Raw genomic sequence first — 19,937 nt, 5'->3', positions numbered from 1 at the left:
ATTGTGAGCCGTATGTTTGTGACTATTACAGCGCCATGTATCACAAAGTGAAAAAAGTGGTCCAACTAAAACATTCATATTTCTTTACGTACTACGCGAATATGTAATAAAAAATGGGGGTTCCTATTAAAAAAAAAAACAGTTGATATCCGTTTGACCTATGGCAGTGCCATCTAGCGGGCCAACCATAGCGCCATCTGGTTTCCCCCTTCAAGCTAGACAAGTTTTGTTCTTTGTAGTTTTTCCATTTGACGCTTATTTGGTGAGATATTTGGCCCGGTCACGATCAATGGACCACCCTGTATGTGTGTATTGCTATCCCGAGAATTTCGCCACCTCAGTGTATGTTTGACAGATATATCAAACAAAGCAACTCACTGTCGAAAATCTCACAAAATTGTAGTGCCTGACAGTGTTGGACTGTGACACCATGCAAACTGCCCAGCTCACCACCTTGGATGGCCATCTTGGATTCTGATGTCATGGGGCTGGGGGAAATTTGACAACCTCATGACTTCCCTAGTATCCTCACAGCCAACTTCCATCGTCATTGTCATCTCGGATCTTTGAATTTCACGCCAAAAGTGTAATGGGCTGTATTCGATTTTTCAATTTCCCGCCAGTTGCTATGTATGGCAGCAGAATAAGGTATTTTTAATTTCACGCTATTTTTTGAATACTGGGCAGACATATAGATCAATTTTGTCAAATTTAATCTCACTTTTCAAACAACTGCCATGCTGTGAGTATCATGTCACGAAGTATTTTTACACTAGTGGGCTATGTACTAGGTGTAATGCAGGATACACACATTAAATCTTAAAAATTCGCTCCAGTTTCAAGATGCATCAAAGTTATAGATCATAGTCTGACAAGCCACTGGCTGTTATTTGACAAATTCATTCGTGAACAGCGATACTTGTTTGACAAATCAGGCTTCTTTATTAAAATGTCTCTCGAGCACATACTGCAGATTATGTTTGGCAATCATGTCAAACAAAGCAAAACACTGCCAAATAATTTTATGAACACGTGAAGTCTGAGAAATTGTTTGACCGTTTTGTATGGTCTTTACATGCGTTTTATAGGAAGAAATAGATTCAAGTGTATGTGCATGTTTGACCTCTGGTATCTGTGGAATCTGGCGACTCATTCAGTGAATGTTGGACTACTGCTCTAGAGGTCTGGGACTCAGTCTCGTATTGATTCTATAATTTACCGGGTCTTTCACCTGTGGAAATGCATGTTGCCGTGAAAAATGCGAAATTGAACTGTCGTGAGGATTCCAGGTTAAATGTTGTTGATGTAGTCCATCAACAAAAGAGGTGGCTTACAAAACACTCGTTCGACCTATACTTGAGTATTGCTCATCAGTGTGGGATCCGTACCAGCTCAGGTTGACAGAGAAGATAGAGAAGATCCAAAGAAGAGCGGCGCGTTTCGTCACAGGGTTATTTGGTAAGCGTGATAGCGTCACGGATATGTTTAGCAAACTCAAGTGGCAGACTCTGCAAAAGAGGCGCTCTGCATCGCTGTGTAGGTTGCTGTCCAGGTTTCGAGAGGGTGCGTTTCCGGATGAGGTATCGAATATATTGCTTCCCCCTACTTATACCTCCCGAGGAGATCACGAATGTAAAATTAGAGAGATTCGAGCGTGCACGGAGGCTTTCCGAGAGTCGTTCTTCCCGCGAACCATACGCGACTGAAACAGGAAAGGTAGGTAATGACAGTGGCACATAAAGTGCCCTCCGCCACACACTGTTGGGTGGTTTGCGGAGTATAAATGTAGATGTAGATGCAAGATGACACAGAACGCTGAAACTGCTGGCAGGAATGACTCACCGTCGCCTTCGGCGGCGATGTCGGCCAGCAGGTCCCTGTTCTGGTGGAGCCGACGCGCCAGTGCGTCGATGGCGGGGGCGGAGGCTGCCTCCAGTAGGCGGGCGAAGGCGGCGTGGATCTGAGACACCTCCTCCCGCAGGGCCGCCGCTTCCTCGCTGGACCGGGACGCCTGCTCCTGCGGGCACATGTCTGGCCTCAGCACGGGGATGGGAAGAACTGGTCGGTTAAAACCGATACCGGTATTATATACTGGCCATTAAAATTGCTACACCACGAAGATGACGTGCTACCGACGCGTAATTCAACCGACAGGAAGAAGATGCTATGATATGCAAATGATTAGCTTTTCAGAGCATTCACACAACGTTGGCGCCGGTGGTGACAGGAAAGTTTCCAACCGATTTCTCATACACAAACAGCAGCTGACCGGCGTTGCCTGGTGAAAAGTTGTTGTGGTGCCTCGTGTAAGGAGGAGAATTGCGTACCATCATGTTTCCGACTTTGATTGTAGCCTATCGCGATTGCGGTTTATCGTATCGCGACATTGCTGCTCGCGTTGGTCGAGATCCAATGACTATTAGCAGAATATGGAATCGGTGAGTTCAGGAGGGTAATACGGAACGCCGTGCTGGATCCCAACGGCCTCGTATCACTAGCAGTCGAGATGACAGGCATCTTATCCACATGGCTGTAACGGATCGTGCAGCCACGTCTCGATCCCTGAGTCAACAGATGGGGACGTTTGCAAGACATTAACCATCTGCACGAACAGTTCGAAGACATTTGGAGCTGCATGGACTATCAGCTCGGAGACCATGGCTGTGGTTACCCTTGACGCTGCATCACAGACAGGAGCATCTGCGATGGTGTACTCGACGACGAACCTGGATGCACGAATGGCAAAACGTCATTTTTTCGGATGCATCCAGGTTCTGTTTACAGCATCATGATGGTCGCATCCATGTTTGGCGACATCGTGGTGAACGCACATTGGAAGCGTGTATTCATCATCGCCATACTGGCGTATCAGCCGGCGTGATGGTATGGGGTGCCATTGGTTACACATCTCGGTCACCACTTGTTCGCATTGACGGCACTTTGAACATTTAATACGTGTTATGACCCATGGCTCTACCCTTCATTCGATCCCTGCGAAATCCTACATTTCAGCAGGATAATGCACGACCGCATGTTGCAGGTCCTCTAGGGGCCTTTCTGGATACAGAAAATGTTCGACTGCTGCCCTAGCCAGCACATTCTCCAGATCACTCACCAATGGAAAACGTCTGGTCAATGGTGGTCGAGCAACTGGCTCGTCCCAATACGCCAGTCACTACTCTTGATGAACTGTGGTATCGTTTTGAAGCTACATGGGCAGCTGTACCTGTACACGCCCTCCAAGCTCTGTTTGACTCAATGCCCAGGCGTATCAAGGCCGTTATTACAGCCAGAGGTGGTTGTTCTGGGTACTGATCTCAGGATCTATGGACCCAAATTGCGTGAAAATGTAATCACATGTCAGTTCTAGTATAATATATTTGTAAAATGAATACCTATTTATCATCTGCGTTTCTTCTTGGTGTAGCAATTTTAACGGCCAGTAGTGTATTTCAGTTTATTTGCACTCTATCGTACATACCTAACCTCAAGATTCATGATACTATAGTCTTATCAGAATAACTTGACAGCTGACAAATGATGTGCTTAGCTAGTTTCCTCCAATCATAGCGCTCAACATCACGCCCGAACTGTACGCTGTTGCCAAAGTGCTACAACAATTGGTCAGTTCGGTTCCAATTTCTTGTCTGGCATTGTTTGGATCCCCAACCCTTTTATTTCGCATATCATCACACATGATAACCACACCAGAAACAAAACACACAGACACACAAAAACGATGCTTAAGAAATATACTCGTTTCGTACACCCTGGATCCTTCTGCATAAGACACGATTCAGTCTCATTTATACAGTAATTATAAACACAGATATTGGCTCACATTAGATAAGCTTCCAGCGAAATTGCATGAAGCCGAAATTATGAAGGCTGTCAATTAATCATTGCGAATGGAACAGTTGAGTTACAAATACAATCGAATTTCAGGAAAATAATGGCATGACGCAGTGGGTAGTGTGCAAAGATGACATGCTGAAGGTCGGGCGTTCAAACCTCGTTAAATGTGATGCTATTTTAATTTTTCTGAGCCTAATCAAAATACTTGAATCATCATTTTTTAACTTAATTAGTATAGTATTTTTTATTTCTAATACTTTTCTGCGTCGTTTTACATCATCGTGTTGACTCTTTTATTTGGTCTTATTTTTATTCTTGTCATTCTTTTTTCGATTGGAATCTGCTTGTATCAGCCTGGTAATGCGGCATCTCGTGTAGCCAGTGTGAGGGTAGTTTCAGGCAACCATTGGCGGCGAGAAATTACAGTTTGTTTGTACCGCAAAAACTAAAATTTTGCAGCCAAACATGTCTACGCAAACAAATATACCACGAATTTTTTCTGTCATGAGTTTGCTCGTAGTAGTTAGCCTAAACGCTGTGAACAAGGCGATCATGATTTTTGTTCTGCCACAGATTGTTGATCTCCGTTTTCTTGGATACACTGCACATCACGTGATTGCAGTCAGCTTCGGGCATGAGTTTAAATTTAGTGCTACGAAACGCATCGACTGCCACAGTCATTAGTCGCTTAAAATCAGCTGCCGACAGAGGATTTCCCATTTCCGTAACATCTCTCAACGACTGCTTCCAACATTGCTCCGCATTACATATTAATAGCACTTGTGAAGTGATACGCAGTGTTTCTGTGTCGCCTTTAAACTGAGCAATAGCCGCCTGCAGATGCGGCAACACTGCAGCGGCGAGTGACAGATGTCAACTGTCAAGTACGAGGCGTGTTTTTTAAGTGTGTACCGTTTTGAAATTTAAAAAAGACGTGCTAAGATATCTCAATAATTTTATTTTTATATGAAAGTCTGTACCTCAATCTACTTTTCTACATTATTTCCGTCAATATTGAGGCACTTGTCATAACGTTGTACCAGTTTTTGGATACGCTCCTCAAAGAAGTCTGCCGCCTGACTTGTTAACCACTGCATCACCACTGTTTTGACTTCGTCATCGTCTTGAAGACGGCTTACAGATACACTCTTGTCATTGTGTTCTTATGCTTCTATTGTTCTCCTACACAGGTACAATATGCCGAGAAGTCATAGAAAGGTGCCTGGTGCAAGACAGTATAACACTTACAGTGAAGAAGAAATGCAGATTGCATTAGACGCAGTTAAAAGTGGCACAGTTTCAATGAGATCTTTGGTCTGATTCGCCACATGCGGACGGGTATTGTCTTGCAGCAAAACGATGCCCTTGCTCACTCGAAAGACTTGCACCAGGCGAACAGTCTACCCAACGGGAGGCATTTCCATTTCCATGGACTGTTGCTTTGATTCCGGTGTAACGTAGGCCGCCCATGTTTCATCGCCCGTAACAATTTGGCTTAAGAAATCATCACCGTCGTTGTGGTACCGCTCAAGGAAAGTCAATGCACTGTCTGAACGTTTGGTTTTGTGCACATCCGTCAACATTTTCGGTACCCAACGTGCACACAATTTTCGGTAATTCGAGTGCTCGGTCACAATGCCATACAAAATACTACGAGAAACATTAGGAAAGTCATCCGGCATGGAGGAAATCGTAAAGCGTCTGTTTTCTCTCACCTTATTGTCCACTTCCTGCATCAAACTTTCATTAACCACCGAAGGACGCCCACTTCGTTGTTCATCATGCACATTTGTGCGGCCATCTTTAAATGCTCTCACCCACTTTCTTACCATTCCATCGCTCATAATGTTTTCTCCGTAAACTGCACAGATCTCACGATGAATATCGATCGCTTTTAGGCCTTTAGCACTATTAAATCTTATGACAGCCCGAACTTCACAGTCGGTGGGATTCACGATTATCGAAGGCATTTTAAAACACTCAGTACAAAACGTAAGCAAGGAAGAATCAGACTGTAATGGCGTCAGTGCATAGATTAAGGTACAGGCTTTTATGTGAAAATGAAATTATTGAGATATCTTAGCACGTCTTTTTTTAATTTCAAAACGATACTTACTTAAAAAACACGCCAAGTACTTTTAATCGGGCTGCACAGAGATGTGAAAAATATTAGACTCAAAACGAAAAGTCTGATATTTCCTAGTTTCTCTCACTCTGGAATTATCCAGCCATGTGATATTGGTATTTTCACGCAATTACATCTATATGGCGACATCTGCCTTTGCTATTGGCAGAGCTGCGCCAGTAACAATTTTGGTGGTACTCCCTAAAGCAGCCCATTGTTGTTGTTGAGGCAGAAATTGCATGACTGCAACTGGTTTTGAGACAGTTTAATTCATCTAGGACGTACTTCAGATGCGTTTTATTTTTAATGTATCATCAAACAATAATTTGTGAGTATCCCTACTTGGATTCTAGCCATGTGTAATGGTACTTGAATTACGTAGCCATTATGGCACCTCACCCAACCTCTCATTACCAGCAATATTCTACTGTGTTTCTGTAAAATAGTTAACATATTTCTGTGACAACATGCAGATTTGATTTCATTAATGTAGAGGTACTTCGATACATCGATATGTATATATTGCAATGATATTATTCTTATGTGTATTCTTTCTTTTGTCACTATGATTATTGACGTATTTGTAACTCTGATTTTAAGGGCGCGTAAGCGGTTATTAGAGAATCAAGCTTTGGTCGTCATGTTAAAAAGACGCAAATTGTAGTCAGTTTATGAAATGTGCACTTTAACAGTGAGGAAAATATTTTCAAGTATGTTTTATATTGTGAAGTGATGTTTTGGAACGAGTTACGTGATATTGCAACAAAAGTAATAAAAAAGAAGTGTAACTTAAATTCGGAGTGCTGATTACTTTTTTACATCACCATTGTCTTAACTTGAAAAAGTTTAATCTTCAAGAATGGTTTATGAATATCGCAAACGACCACTACGGTCGCAGGTTCGAATCCTGCCTCGGGCATGGATGTGTGTGATGTCCTTAGGTTAGTTAGGTTTCATTAGTTCTAAGTTCTAGGCGACTGATGACCTCAGAAGTTAAGTCGCATAGTGCTCAGAGCCATAATATCGCTGAATAACACCTAGGCCTCTTTGCATACGAGCTTGGAATCATCACTACCTAGATTTTCGACGACTGAGCCATGAGTTTACAACGAGACCAGTGTGGAAAACAAGAAAAGATGAGTGCCTGGTTTATCCATTATTTCAAGAAATGACTTTATTAACTATGCTCTGATGACACCTGCCACATAATATAACTTTGTTGTTGCCCGAAAATGCAATATTTAGCAGCGTGAGCAACACTACAATCATAATTAATTTTTGACCTTTGTTGTGGTAGGGTTGTTAGACATGAAACACAAATATTTTCATTAGTATCAATAATTCTTCTGTTTTTCAGATATTTGTTGGTTATGGATCCGAAAAGTGATCTGTTGCCAAGAAAAGTTGCTACTGTAATCTGGGTATACTTTGACCGCTGTGTTTACTTTGACGACTCAAGCACGAGAAGTTTTACGTCTCTCTACTGGCTCTCAGTTGCGTCTTTTGTGAATACTATTTGGTGGAAAAGTTCCATCAATATACGCTAGATGTCGCACATGTAGTGCCGATATTCTTACGCAGCAGTTGGCGAACCTGTTGAAACTTGAAGTTGTATATGAAAAAGTGTGTTTAAAGGTAGTTGTGCAAAATCCACCAACATCTCATAACAACAAAGCCATCGATGTTTTAAAGTATATCAGGTATGTTGCTCGCTTAATTCTCATAACAGACCAATGATTATTTTTTTTCAAACATATACATTGACCACTATATTACTTTTTCTGAGGTCATGTGCATGACGTCTCTGCTTCAGTGTTACCCCAGGCTTACAGCTACATTCTTGTCATTGTGTTCTTATGCTTCTATTGTTCTCCTACACAGGTACAATATGCCGAGAAGTCATAGAAAGGTGTCTGGTGCAAGACAGTATAACACTTATAGTGAAGAAGATATGCAGATTCCATTAGACACAATAAAAAGTGGCACAATTTCTATGAATGGAACATCAAAGAAATACAGTATTGCAAAAGGTGGAAGACCAAGTGTATTTACAAATGAACAAGAAGAAACATTTGTTCATTATGCTTTGACAGTTAGTGAATGGGGTTTTCCTTTTGATGTGCAAGACTTGCGATATTTGGGAAAGCTATATTTTAATTTAGATGAAATTGAGGGTATTATGCTGAACCAATTTTGGGGCTATATGTGTAGTACTCCATCCTGGTAACTTTCATTATTTATATAATTCTGATGATGGATCACACTGTTTCATTTATGTAACTCACTATGTTTTCTCTTTTTATAAAGCTTAATAAAGCACTTAATATAAATTGAGACCAATGTATTTATTTCTGGGTGGTCAAAGTTTCACTTTGTTGTTGAAATATTGACCACAGATGGAAATATAGTTGACAGTTGTGGCGGAGATATAGGTCGGTCAATGTAACCCTGAACCCATGGTAACTTTGACCACCAACAATTCTCCCTATAACTACCTCTGTATTTTATAAAATGTGTTGTACTGATCACTGTGTAATCCTTTCAAAGATGCCCCCAAATTGAGAAACTTAAACATCACATCAGTTAAAAAACAGTCATGATAATCACATTTTAATCTGAAAATCAGTCAAAGTATACCCAATTTACGGTACTATAAAACTGTTACTCGAAGAAAAACAGTATTCACAGCGAGAAATGGCAAACAGGTTCAAAATTTCACAAAAATCTGTAAGCAGCATTTTGCCAGGCAGCGAAAGATGGTCTTAATTTCAGTCCTGCACATCGAGCGAACTGTGGACGTAAGAGCAGACTGTCTCCTAGGACTCAACATAAATTTGTCCAGATGGCGAATACCAACAGCAGAGCCATCAGTCAGGATTTGAACCTGGAGAACTTTGGAGTTGGTGTTTGTAGCTTCACAGTCCGCAGAAAGCTTGTTTAGTGCAGGGCTTCCGTCTCGTCGTCCACACAAAAAAGGTAAACTTACCCGTGGAATAAGTGCAAAGAGATTTAAATGGGTTCATGAAAGTAGAAATCAGTTTGGAGGCGACTGGGGCAAGGTAAATAAACTTTATTGAAACCAATTCAGAATCTGTGTGTGAAGATTTCTTTTGAAAGATGAATATTTGTTTTCAACAAAATATTGAAAACAGACATGGAGAAATTTTCTTTTCTTTTTCCTTCTGTTCATACAAGCATATAACATCTGCAGTTATGGACTTTTTTTGATTAAACAGTTTTCTTATTCCTTTCAGGTCTGCTTTTCTGACTAGTCTATCTATATTCTCCATATGTGAAGAAAGTAGCCAGTATGCCCGCAGAATTGTGTTTTCTGAGTTTTTGTACAGCACAAACTCTAAAACATTCCACATCTGCTATGGTGTGGAGAGTCATGTCAGCAAAGGGTACTACTGGCTGACTCTACATTGTCGCAGGCACTATGAATCAAACTCAGTACAGGGAAGTTCTGGAAAAGAGGCACCTCAGGTGAAGGAAGGAATGAATGGTTTCCCGACATGCACGCTTGCCATAAAGCCAAGTCCGTTGCACAGTTCTTACCCAAAAACAATGCAAAAACTTTGCCACGTCCTGGAAATAGTCCAGACGTCAACCCTAAAGTGTGGGCAATTGTTAAGGAGAAGTCGACGAAGATCAACATTGCAACAAGGTTGCAGCTCGTCGAGGAGCTGATCCAAATATGGCGTGATGATGAAACAGTCAAAAATTCATGCTTAAGACTCACAGAAACAATGCCAAGACATGATGAATTGCTCATTAGGAATAAAAAGACATGCTAATTATGCATTCTCATTTGGTGAATAAATACTTCTAAACTGAAAAAGTGTTCATTTTATGAAAAAACAATCTTGAGCCTAATAAATAACCTCTCTCTGTTCAACGAATGCCAGCCATGTCGTCGGCCGTAGCTCGTCCTTACTCCGGCCAGGGCCAGGGGTACAGCCGCTTCGAGGAGGTGGCGTAGTGGCCGCTGTGACCCCAGCACAGCTAGCGGCTATTGACTACCTCCTCGCACCGGCTGCTACCCTGGCCGTGGCCGCAAGAAGACGTTGCGAGAACTTCGAGCGTGCCAGAGAACTTTTTTAATTGGCTCAGCTAATTAAATTAAATTAACCCTTCCTTACTTCCCAGGTCATTTTTGTATCACAAAAATTGCGTTCACCAATTTCAGTGAACATTTGTTTGAAAATATATCAAAACGAATTTTAAAGTTTATTTTTACGAAAAAAATACATTTAAACAAAAAACTACAAAAATGAACACATTAATTACATGATAATAAAAAAGCTACCAAAACTCAAATATTCTGCACTCTAAAGTTTCCTTTTTGCTTTAGTTTTATTTTTTTATTATTATACATTTAACAATAAAAACACAAAAACTCCCATAAAACATACAAAAAATGAAAATTACATTAGTACTTTTCAGGTTTTTTAATTTTCCTCCTTTACACTCACTGGAAATTTTTCTAGAGAAAATGAAGTTAGAGTGGCTTCTTGCAACAATGACAAATATAGTTGCCTTCCTCCTTTTTTGGGGGGGGGGGGGGGGTCACAGGTGGCGCATGTTTTGCGGTTTTCCAAACGTTCTACAACGATTTTCTAGTCTTGGTTCTGCTACACCCACAACACGAATGTTTGCAGGAAGTTCACAGGGTACTGACACTGTTGTTGACTCGCCAACATTAAATAACTCTGGGGATGTTCGTCACTTCTTCCTCCGTACATTAAACACTGATTTTATTTGCTGTTTATAAGATTAGTTTACTTTTTTTGATATGGGGAAACGCAGGCGGAGAGAAATGGATTCGTTGCACGAAACGCTTAGTTTGTAAGCACGAAACATGCTCTTTATCTACACAAAAGTACGAATTCATACGGTACACGTCTTTGGAAGGCTGAAAGAACTTGAAAGGATTGTTTATTCGTGAGATTCAAGTGATTCATAGTAGTGAAACTGCCTGGCAGAGTTAGAAAAAAAAAACATAAAAATTAATTGTGCTTGACAGAGTTTTTGTGGGGGACGAAATTAGGAACACCTTTCTCCTATTTCTGTTTTTGCAGTGTAACGTTTATGTCGGATATTGGCTGTAGTATGTTACAGTAATTTAATCGTAAGTTGGCTTCAAGTGGAACATAAATTCACGATATATATATAACAAAAGTAAACTACGGGGTCGAAATTTCGCCATCGTAATACATTAGGATCTGTGTAACTCGGAAAGATTATAGAAAAAGGACTACACAGATCGTAACATATTACGATGACGAAATTTGGACCCCTTAGCTTACTATTGTTTTACTTCAAAATGGTTCAAATGGCTCTTAGCAAATGGTTCAAATGGCTCTGAGCACTATGGGACTTAACATCTATGGTCATCAGTCCCTTAGAACTTAGAACTACTTAAACCTAACTAACCTAAGGACACCACGCAACACCCAGTCATCACGAGGCAGAGAAAATCCCTGACCCCGCCGGGAATCGAACCCGGGAACCCGGGCGTGGGCAGCAAGAACGCTACCGCACAAAAGGCTCTTAGCACTATGGGACTTAACATCTGAGGTCATCAGTCCCCTAGACTTAGAACTATTTAAACCTAACTAACCTAAGAACATCACACACATCCACGCCCGAGGCAGGATTCGAACCTGCGACCGTAGCAGAAACGCGGTTCCAGACTGAAGCGCCTAGAACCGTGTTTTACTTCAGCTAATGAAAGTGCAATACACTGCTTTCCCTCAGATAGCTAAACCATTGAAGAGTGGCTTTAGTTGAATGAATGAATAAATAAATACTTATACCGACATAAAACTAAAGAATGTTATCACTTGACATCAAAGAATGCATAACTCAGTACGCAAAACACTACCGGTATGTGCCGACTGTTTTCATTTAGTTGCTCCTACAAACTGGTTCCAAGCGAAAGAAATGAATGAACAGTAACACAACCGATACGTAAAACCACAACTGACTGATTCCATTGTTTCCGTTCGGTAGTTCCCATAGACTTATTTACCTCAAAAGAAAGAATGAATAATTCAACCGATACGTCAAGCTGCAACCGACTCAATCGATTGTTTTCGTGCGGTTGTTCCCATCAGCAACCTCAAAGTCCTACGTTGTAAGTGTTACAGTGTTTTCACGAGTGAAAAAAGTTTGCTTCCACTATCTAAATTCAGGTGGGGCAGTACTTAATCGCGACTCACTTTATGCATTTCCGATTCTGTCGTGTCTTTATCCACTGCTAGGTCGACTAAACTTCTGCTAGAAAATGGTGAACTTTCCCTTTGGTTATTCTGTGAATTAATTCACAAAGGAATTACAGACACTGGCGGCGAGTGAGCATTGGTTTAAATCAATTAGGAGCGTCGAAAATTTGGGGTAGGCTGGGATTCGAACTCGGGTCTCCCGCTTAACAGGTGGGTACTTTGACCACTGAGCCATCCACACACACCAATCATTGCAACGACACGGACTACCCTAACACGCCTAACTTATCCACACGCTACTAATGTAGTGTCCCCATTCCCATTATTCTCATTACTCGCGGCATTTCGCCGATTCCCGTAAGAGTTCGAGACTGGTGTGCATCTGCACTGAAAGACCATTAGCCATTCTCGCCTTAATGTACGAAATAACAGATACTGCCCATACATAATTAAGGCGAGGACGGTCAGTCATCTCCTCAATGCATTGTTGACACATAATCCACGTGACGTCTGTTAGGTAGTAGTTACTTCGCTAAGATTCTACTTGCACGAACTGATGCTTTGACAACAGTATACGTTTACAATAGTGTGCCAACCGAATGGCTTCTTCTTCTGATCGGAGCACGAGAGGTAGGAGAAATCACGTACATCTCACGGATAATTCTTAAACCACCTTTTTTCATTTTCTTTTGGTCAGTGTATGGCTCCCTCTGTGCCTGTGCGCTCTGAGGGGCCTATCTCGGCCAAGTCTCCGTATGGAGCTAGACTTCGCACTCAGAGGAACGCAGAGAGTTAATCACTGTTTCTACGAGGGCTATCCACAAAGTACATTACGTTTTGGAATTAAAAATAAATAAAGTATTGGAAAATTTTTTAATTATATACAGATGAAAGCCACACTTCAATACTACTTTTCTACATAGTTGCCATTTAAATTAAGGCACTTATCGTAGTGATGGACGAGCTTCGAAATTCCTTCGTCCTAAAATTCGGCCGCCTGCGCCTTCAACCACGTGGTTACCTCTTCTTGAAGCTGTGCGTCGTCATCAAAACGCTGCATAGCCAACCACTTCTTCATTGCTGGGAATAAGTGGAAGTCGCTCGGTGCCAGGTCGGAACCGTACGGCGGATGAGGAAACAACTCCCACTTAAAAGATTCGAGAACTTCACGAGTGGCATTTGCCGTGTGGGCCCGGGCGTTGTCGTGAATCAGCAAGATCTTTGAGCCCAACTTTCCCCTGCGCTTGTTTTGTATTGCTCTTCTGAGGTTGTGCAGAGTTTGGCAATTCGTTTGAGAGTTTATTGTAGTGACTCTTTCCAGGAAATCCACAAAAATCGTATTTCTACCGGGTTACTGATTAACCTCGTGGTTGAAGGCGCAGGCGGCCGAATTTTACGACGAAGGAATTTCCAAGCTCGTCCATGGCTACGATAAGTGCCTTAATTTAAATGGCAATTATGTAGAAACGTAGTATTTAAGTGTGGCTTTCATCTGTATATAATAAAAAAATTTCCAATACTTTATTTATTTTTAATTCCAAAACGTAATGTACTTTGTGGATAGCCCTCGTATATAATAGGAACCTCGCAACTACACGCCTCACCAACATATCAACTTCCGATAACTAGACGTTTTGGATACTCAAGAAACAGTGGCCATCTTTTAATTTAAACTTATGTCCAAGCTAGTGCAGTACTCAACAATGGTACATGTTGGTTATATTGATCTGGCAGAATTACACGCTGGAGATATACGAGTCTCAACTTTATATTCAATAAGCAAAGCTGAATGAATTACAATTTTAGCAACAGCCAGGACTTGAACTCAGGTCTCCTACTTACGAGGCACAGACGCTACCCACTACACAGCCACACCGACACGAGCACTACACCTGCAAGAATTAAAGTAATCCAGTGACGTCCCTAACACAGCTTCAGCCTACCCCTGCAATGTAATTCCAGCATATCAATAGATAACCTACACCTGAGGTACAGGCACGATTTTCCCATTTTGTACAAAGCTGTGATGCTAGGAGGGGCGTTTGAAAAATCCGTGCAAAAATAAAAACTACTTACGTGTTTGGGGATAAACATTCTTTATTTTTCGAAATAGTCTCCTTTTGGACTTACACACTTCGTCCAACGCTGCTCTAATTTGTTGATCGCTTCCGAACAATAGGAATTTCCAAGTCTGCAAAATAGCTCTTAGTTGCTGCAATCACCTCCTCGTTTGAATAAAATCTTTGTCCCGCCAGCCATTTATTCGAACTGGGGAACAAATAGTAGTCAGAGGGAGCCAAATCTAGAGAATAGGGGGGATGCGAAACGAGTTGGAATCCCATTTCCATTAATTTTGCGACCACAACTGCTGAGGTGTGTGCTGGTGCATTGTCGTGATGGGAAAGGACTATTTTGCGGTCCAATCGCCGGCGTTTTTCTTGCAGCTTGGTTTTCAAACGGTCCAATAACGATGAATAATATGCATCTGTAATAGTTTTACCCTTTTCCAGATAGTTGATGAGGATTATCCCTTGCGAATCCCAAAAGACAGTCGCCATAACCTTTCCGGCTAAAGGAATGGTCTTCGCCTTTTTTGGTGCAGATTCTCCCTTGGTAACCCAGTGTTTAGATTGTTCTTTGGTCTCAGGAGTATAGTAATGCATCCATGTTTCATCCACAGTGACGAAACGACGTCTAAAGTCCTGCGGATTCGTCCTGGACAGATGGAAACCATACTCGCAACACATCACACGATTCCGTTTTTGGCCAAGCGTGAGTAGTCGCAGAACCCATCTTGCGGATAGCTTTCTCATGTACAAATGTTTATGCAAAATATTATGTACCCGTTCATTTGAGACTTCCACAGCACCATCAATCTCACGCACCTTAACTCTTCTGTCATCCATCACCATATCATGGATTTTATCAATGATTTCTGGAGTCGTAACCTCCACAGGGCGTCCAGAACGTTCAGCATCATTTGTGCCCATATGGCCACTCCGAAAATTTTGTGTTTGTGTGAAATCTTATGGGACTTAACTGCTAAAGTCATCAGTCCCTAAGCTTTCACACCACCTAACCTAAATCATCCTAAGGACAAACACACACACCCATGTCCGAGGGAGGATTCGAACCTCCGGCGCGATCAGCCGCACAGTCCATGACTACAGCGCCCAAAACCGCTCAGCTAATCCCGCGCGGCTCGAAAAATTTGAAACCACTTATAAACTGTTTTAATCGAAGATGCAGAGTCACCGTAATGTTTATCAAGCTTCTCTTTAGTCTCCTGAGACGTTTTGCGTTTCTTTAGTAATGTTTAATCACCACACAGAATTATTTTTCGTCCATTTTTTAACAATCCCTCGACTTCCCTGATTCACACGAATGCCAAACACAAAGAAATAGACCAATGTGGCTGAAACTTGCTGTGCGTTCTTTCCAAAGCCGCTACTAACTAAACGTGACTTCGATACGCGCCGGTGGTGCCATGTCTCGGACTTCTCAAACGCCCCTCGTATTACAGCCTCGGCAATTCTGACAACAGCGCCACATAATTTTTTGTTAAAATAAGAAAATCTTATATTATGTTTGATCTTTTAAGGAGTTTGCGAAACGACTACAGTATTAAACCTTTTTATGAACATTTGGAAATTTTAATTAACTTAGTTCGGAAGTTATTTTTGAGTGAACGTTCTTGTCATATTTCAAACTCCATGTGACGCGTTTCGTGACTTCTCAGAGCATTTTGGCGAGCTCCGCTTACTTTTAACAAGCCCATTGAACGATTTGATGTAGCAGCTCGGACGTATCTGTGGGTCAGTGGCTGTACAAAACGTGAAAATCAATCAGGTCAGACTGGTGAACTTCTGGATGCTTTCGAGTAAAATTTTGTAGTAAAAAACAGTAATTAAATTGCATCAATAATACACACATCAAGAAATGTTTTGCATCGCCTCGGTTCCGAAAGTTCCGGAACCTATACAGAAAATTGGAATAGTGATCAACATAAACATCACTTCCACCTTTTTTACTGCTCATGAAAACCACACATTTCATGTTGTACTACACACAGCAAGACCTTCAGGGGTGGTGGTTCAGACACACCGGTGCCTCTAATACCCAGTAGGACGTCCTCTTGCATTGATGCATGCCTGTATTCGTTGTGACTTTGGCCACTTCAGTGTATGTTTGACAGACATATCAAACAAAGCAACTCACTGTCACAAAAATCTCACAAAATTGTAGTGCTTGACAGTGTTGGACTGTGCCATCATGCAAACTGCCCAGCTCACCACCTTGTATGGCCATCTTGGATTCTGATGTCATGGGGCTGGGGGAAATTTGACAACCTCATGACTTCCCTAGTATCCTCACAGCCATCTTCCATCGCCATCGCCATCTCGGATTTTTGAATTTCATGCCACAAGTGTAATGGGCTGTATTCGATTTTTCAATTTCCCGCCATTTTCTACGTATAACAGCAGAATAGGGCTATTTTTAATTTCACGCTATTTTTTGACTACTGGGCGGACGTATAGATCAATTTTGTCAAATTTAATCTTACTTTTCAAACAACTGCCATGCTGTGAGTATCATGTCACGAAGTATTTTTACACTAGTGGACAATGTACGAGGTGCAATACAGGATACATGCATTAAATCTTAAAAATCCGCTCCAGTTTCGAGATGCATCAGAGTTACAGATCATAGTCTGGCAAGCCACTGGTTGTTGTTTGACAAATGCATGCATGAACAGCCTAACCTGTTTGACAGATCAGGCTTTATTGAAATGTCTCTCGAGCACATATGTGCATATTATGTTTGACAATCATGTCAAACAAAGCAGCACACTGCCAAATAATTTGATAAACACGTGAAGCCTGAGAAATTGTTTGATCGTTTTGAATGGCCTTTACATGCGTTTTATATAAAGAAACAGATTCAAGTGTATGTGCGTGTTTGACCTCTGGTATCTATGGAATCTGGCAACTCATTCAGTGAATGTTGGACTACTGCTCTAGAGGTCTGGAACTCAGTCTCATATTGATGCTGATTTATCGGGTCTTTCACATCTGGAAATTTATGTTACCGTGAAAAATGCGAAATTGCACTGTTGTGAGGAGCCCACGTTAAATGTAGTTGATGTAGTCCATCAACAAAAGAGGTGGCTTACAAAACACTCGTTCGACCTATACTTGAGTATTGCTCATCAGTGTGGGATCCGTACCAGGTCAGGTTGACAGAGGAGGTAGAGAAGATCCAAAGAAGAGCGGCGCGTTTCGTCACAGGGTTATTTGGTAAGCGTGATAGCGTTACGGAGATGTTTAGCAAACTTAAGTGGCAGACTCAACGAGAGAGGCGCTCTGCATCGCGGTGTAGGTTGCTGTCCAGGTTTCGAGAGAGTGCGTTTTTCGGATGAGGTATCGAATATATTGCTTCCCCCTACTTATACCTCCCGAGGAGATCAAAAATGCAAAATTAGAGAGATTCGAGCTCGCACGAAGGCTTTCCAGCAGTCGTTCTTCCCGCGAACCATATGCGACTGGAACAGGAAAGGGAGGTAATGACAATGGCACGTAAAGTGCCCTCCGCCACACACTGTTGGGTGGCTTTCGGAGTATAAATGTAGATGTAGATGTAGATGTTGACAAGCCAGTTCTAAGGATAGGTTGGCGTATTCTGTTAGTTCCACATGCTTGAGAAATATTCAAAGTGGATATGCACGAGAGTTTTGTAAGAAATCTATTTTGTAGGTCCTTACTAGCTGTAGGTGCATGCTGCCTTACAAGCTTGGAATTCGTTTCTTTGGGTCCTCCGTGATGTCGAATGCTGCAGTTTACAATTTCAGATACTCTGTCTCTACAGTGATCCCCTGTTCCTAGCATTGTTATGGAGAGGGGTAGGGGAAGGGGAGAGATCTGGGAACAATGTACTGGGTGATCAAAAAGACAGTATAAATTTGAAACCTGAATAAATCACGGAATAATGTAGATAGAGAGGTACAAATTGACACACATGCTTGGAATGACATGAGGTTTTATTAGAATCAAAAAAATATCAAAGTTCACAAAATGTCCAACAGACGGCGCTTCATCTGATCAGAATAGCTATAATTAGCATGAAAAAGTAAGACAAAGCAAAGATAATGTTCTTTACAGGAAATGCTCAATATGTCCACCATCATTCCCCAACAATATCTGTAGTCGAGGAATAATGTTGTGAGTAGAACTGTAAAGCATGTCCGAAGTTATGGTGAGGAATTGGTGTCGGATGTTGTCTTTCAGCATCCCTAGACACGTCGGTCGATGACGATACACTTGCGACTTCAGGTAACCCCAAAGCCAATAATCGCACGGACTGAGGTCTGGGAACCAGGGAGGCCAAGTATGATGAAAGTGGCGGCTGAGCACACGATCATCACCAAACGATGCGCACAAGAGATCTTTCACGCGTCTAGCAATATGGGGTGGAGCGCCATCCTGCATAAACATCCTACGTTGAAGCAGGTGTTTATCAGCCAGGCTGGGGATGATGCGATTCTGTGACATATCGGTATACCTCTCACCCATCACAGTAGCAGTTACAAAACCAGAATCACGCATTTCCTCGAAGAAAAACGGCCCGATAATGGTAGATGTGGTAAATCCAACCCACACAGTGACTTTCTTGTGGAGTTTCCACGACAGTTCTAGGATTTTCGGTAGCCCATATTCTGCAGTTGTGGGCATTGACAGACCCTCGGAGCGTGAAATGAGCTTTGTCGAACCACAACACGTTACTCAACCAATCGTCATCTTCCGCCATCTTTTGAAACGCCCACATCGAAAATGTCCTCCGCCACAGTAAATCGCCAGGTAAGAGTTCACGATGCCGATGGATTTTGTATGGATAGCATCGGAGGGTACGCCTAAGTGCCAACTAAACAGTAGTGTATGGAATGCCGGTGCGACGTGCGACTGCACGAGCGCTGACTTCCCCGTGCATAGACGAACCCGCTATAGTCTCCATTTCTTCCTGAACTGTCTCAGCAGCATTACGCCTTGTGCTCAGTCGGGCACTACGGGGTCTATCGTCTAAACAACCCGTGGCTTGGAACTTCGAAATCATTCTCGCCACAGCTGCATTTGTCAATGGGCCTTTACCCGTTCGAATCCCCTTCCAATGGCGATAGGATTTTAACGCTGAACTAGCACATTCCCTATTTTGATAATACAGCTTCACTAAAAGCGTCTTTTCAGGTAACGTCAACATGCTGCGACTGCTGGTGCATCTGATTCTCTCTCTCATTACAGCTCCTTTTATACACGATTGTCATTCGCAGTCACTGATGTTTTGCTGTCCAGCGCCATCTGTCGGACATTTTTTGAACTTTGTTTTTCTTTATGGTTCTAATACAACCCCATGTCATTCCAAGCATGTGTGTCAGTTTTTACCTCTCTATCTACATTATTCCATGGTTTATTAAGTTTTCAAATTTATACTCACTTTTTGATCACCCAGTATATCATCAAAGGCATCATGGGGGAGGGGGAATCTGGCAACAATGCAGGCTGTCCCAGAATCAGCCCAGCCGTATAACTCTTTAGCCAATCAGCAAACTACAAGTCAGTCTGCCTCTTAATGCACCTCCATTTCAACATTGCCTACAGGGGTCCAAAAGAACCAGTGTGATTTTCTGATGGGCGACTAATGTTTTGCCCTGTGAGCTGGGTTGTATGGAGATGTTAGAC

General features: G+C 42.0%; 1 protein-coding gene across 2 annotated transcripts in view; it reads right to left on the bottom strand.

Moving 5' to 3' along the window:
* The window catches only part of LOC126109635 (trichohyalin), a 230,864-nt gene that overhangs the window by 48,659 nt on the left and 162,268 nt on the right, over positions 1 to 19,937 (bottom strand). For both annotated transcript variants that reach the window (XM_049914680.1, XM_049914681.1), the window contains exon 11: positions 1,843 to 2,017. In XM_049914680.1, coding sequence (XP_049770637.1) covers positions 1,843 to 2,017 — 175 coding nt within the window. The remainder of the gene's footprint in view (positions 1 to 1,842; positions 2,018 to 19,937) is intronic.

Source organism: Schistocerca cancellata, chromosome 12, assembly GCF_023864275.1.
Source record: "Schistocerca cancellata isolate TAMUIC-IGC-003103 chromosome 12, iqSchCanc2.1, whole genome shotgun sequence".
NCBI lineage: Eukaryota > Metazoa > Arthropoda > Insecta > Orthoptera > Acrididae > Schistocerca > Schistocerca cancellata.
This window is presented reverse-complemented; position numbering and strand designations above follow the sequence as displayed.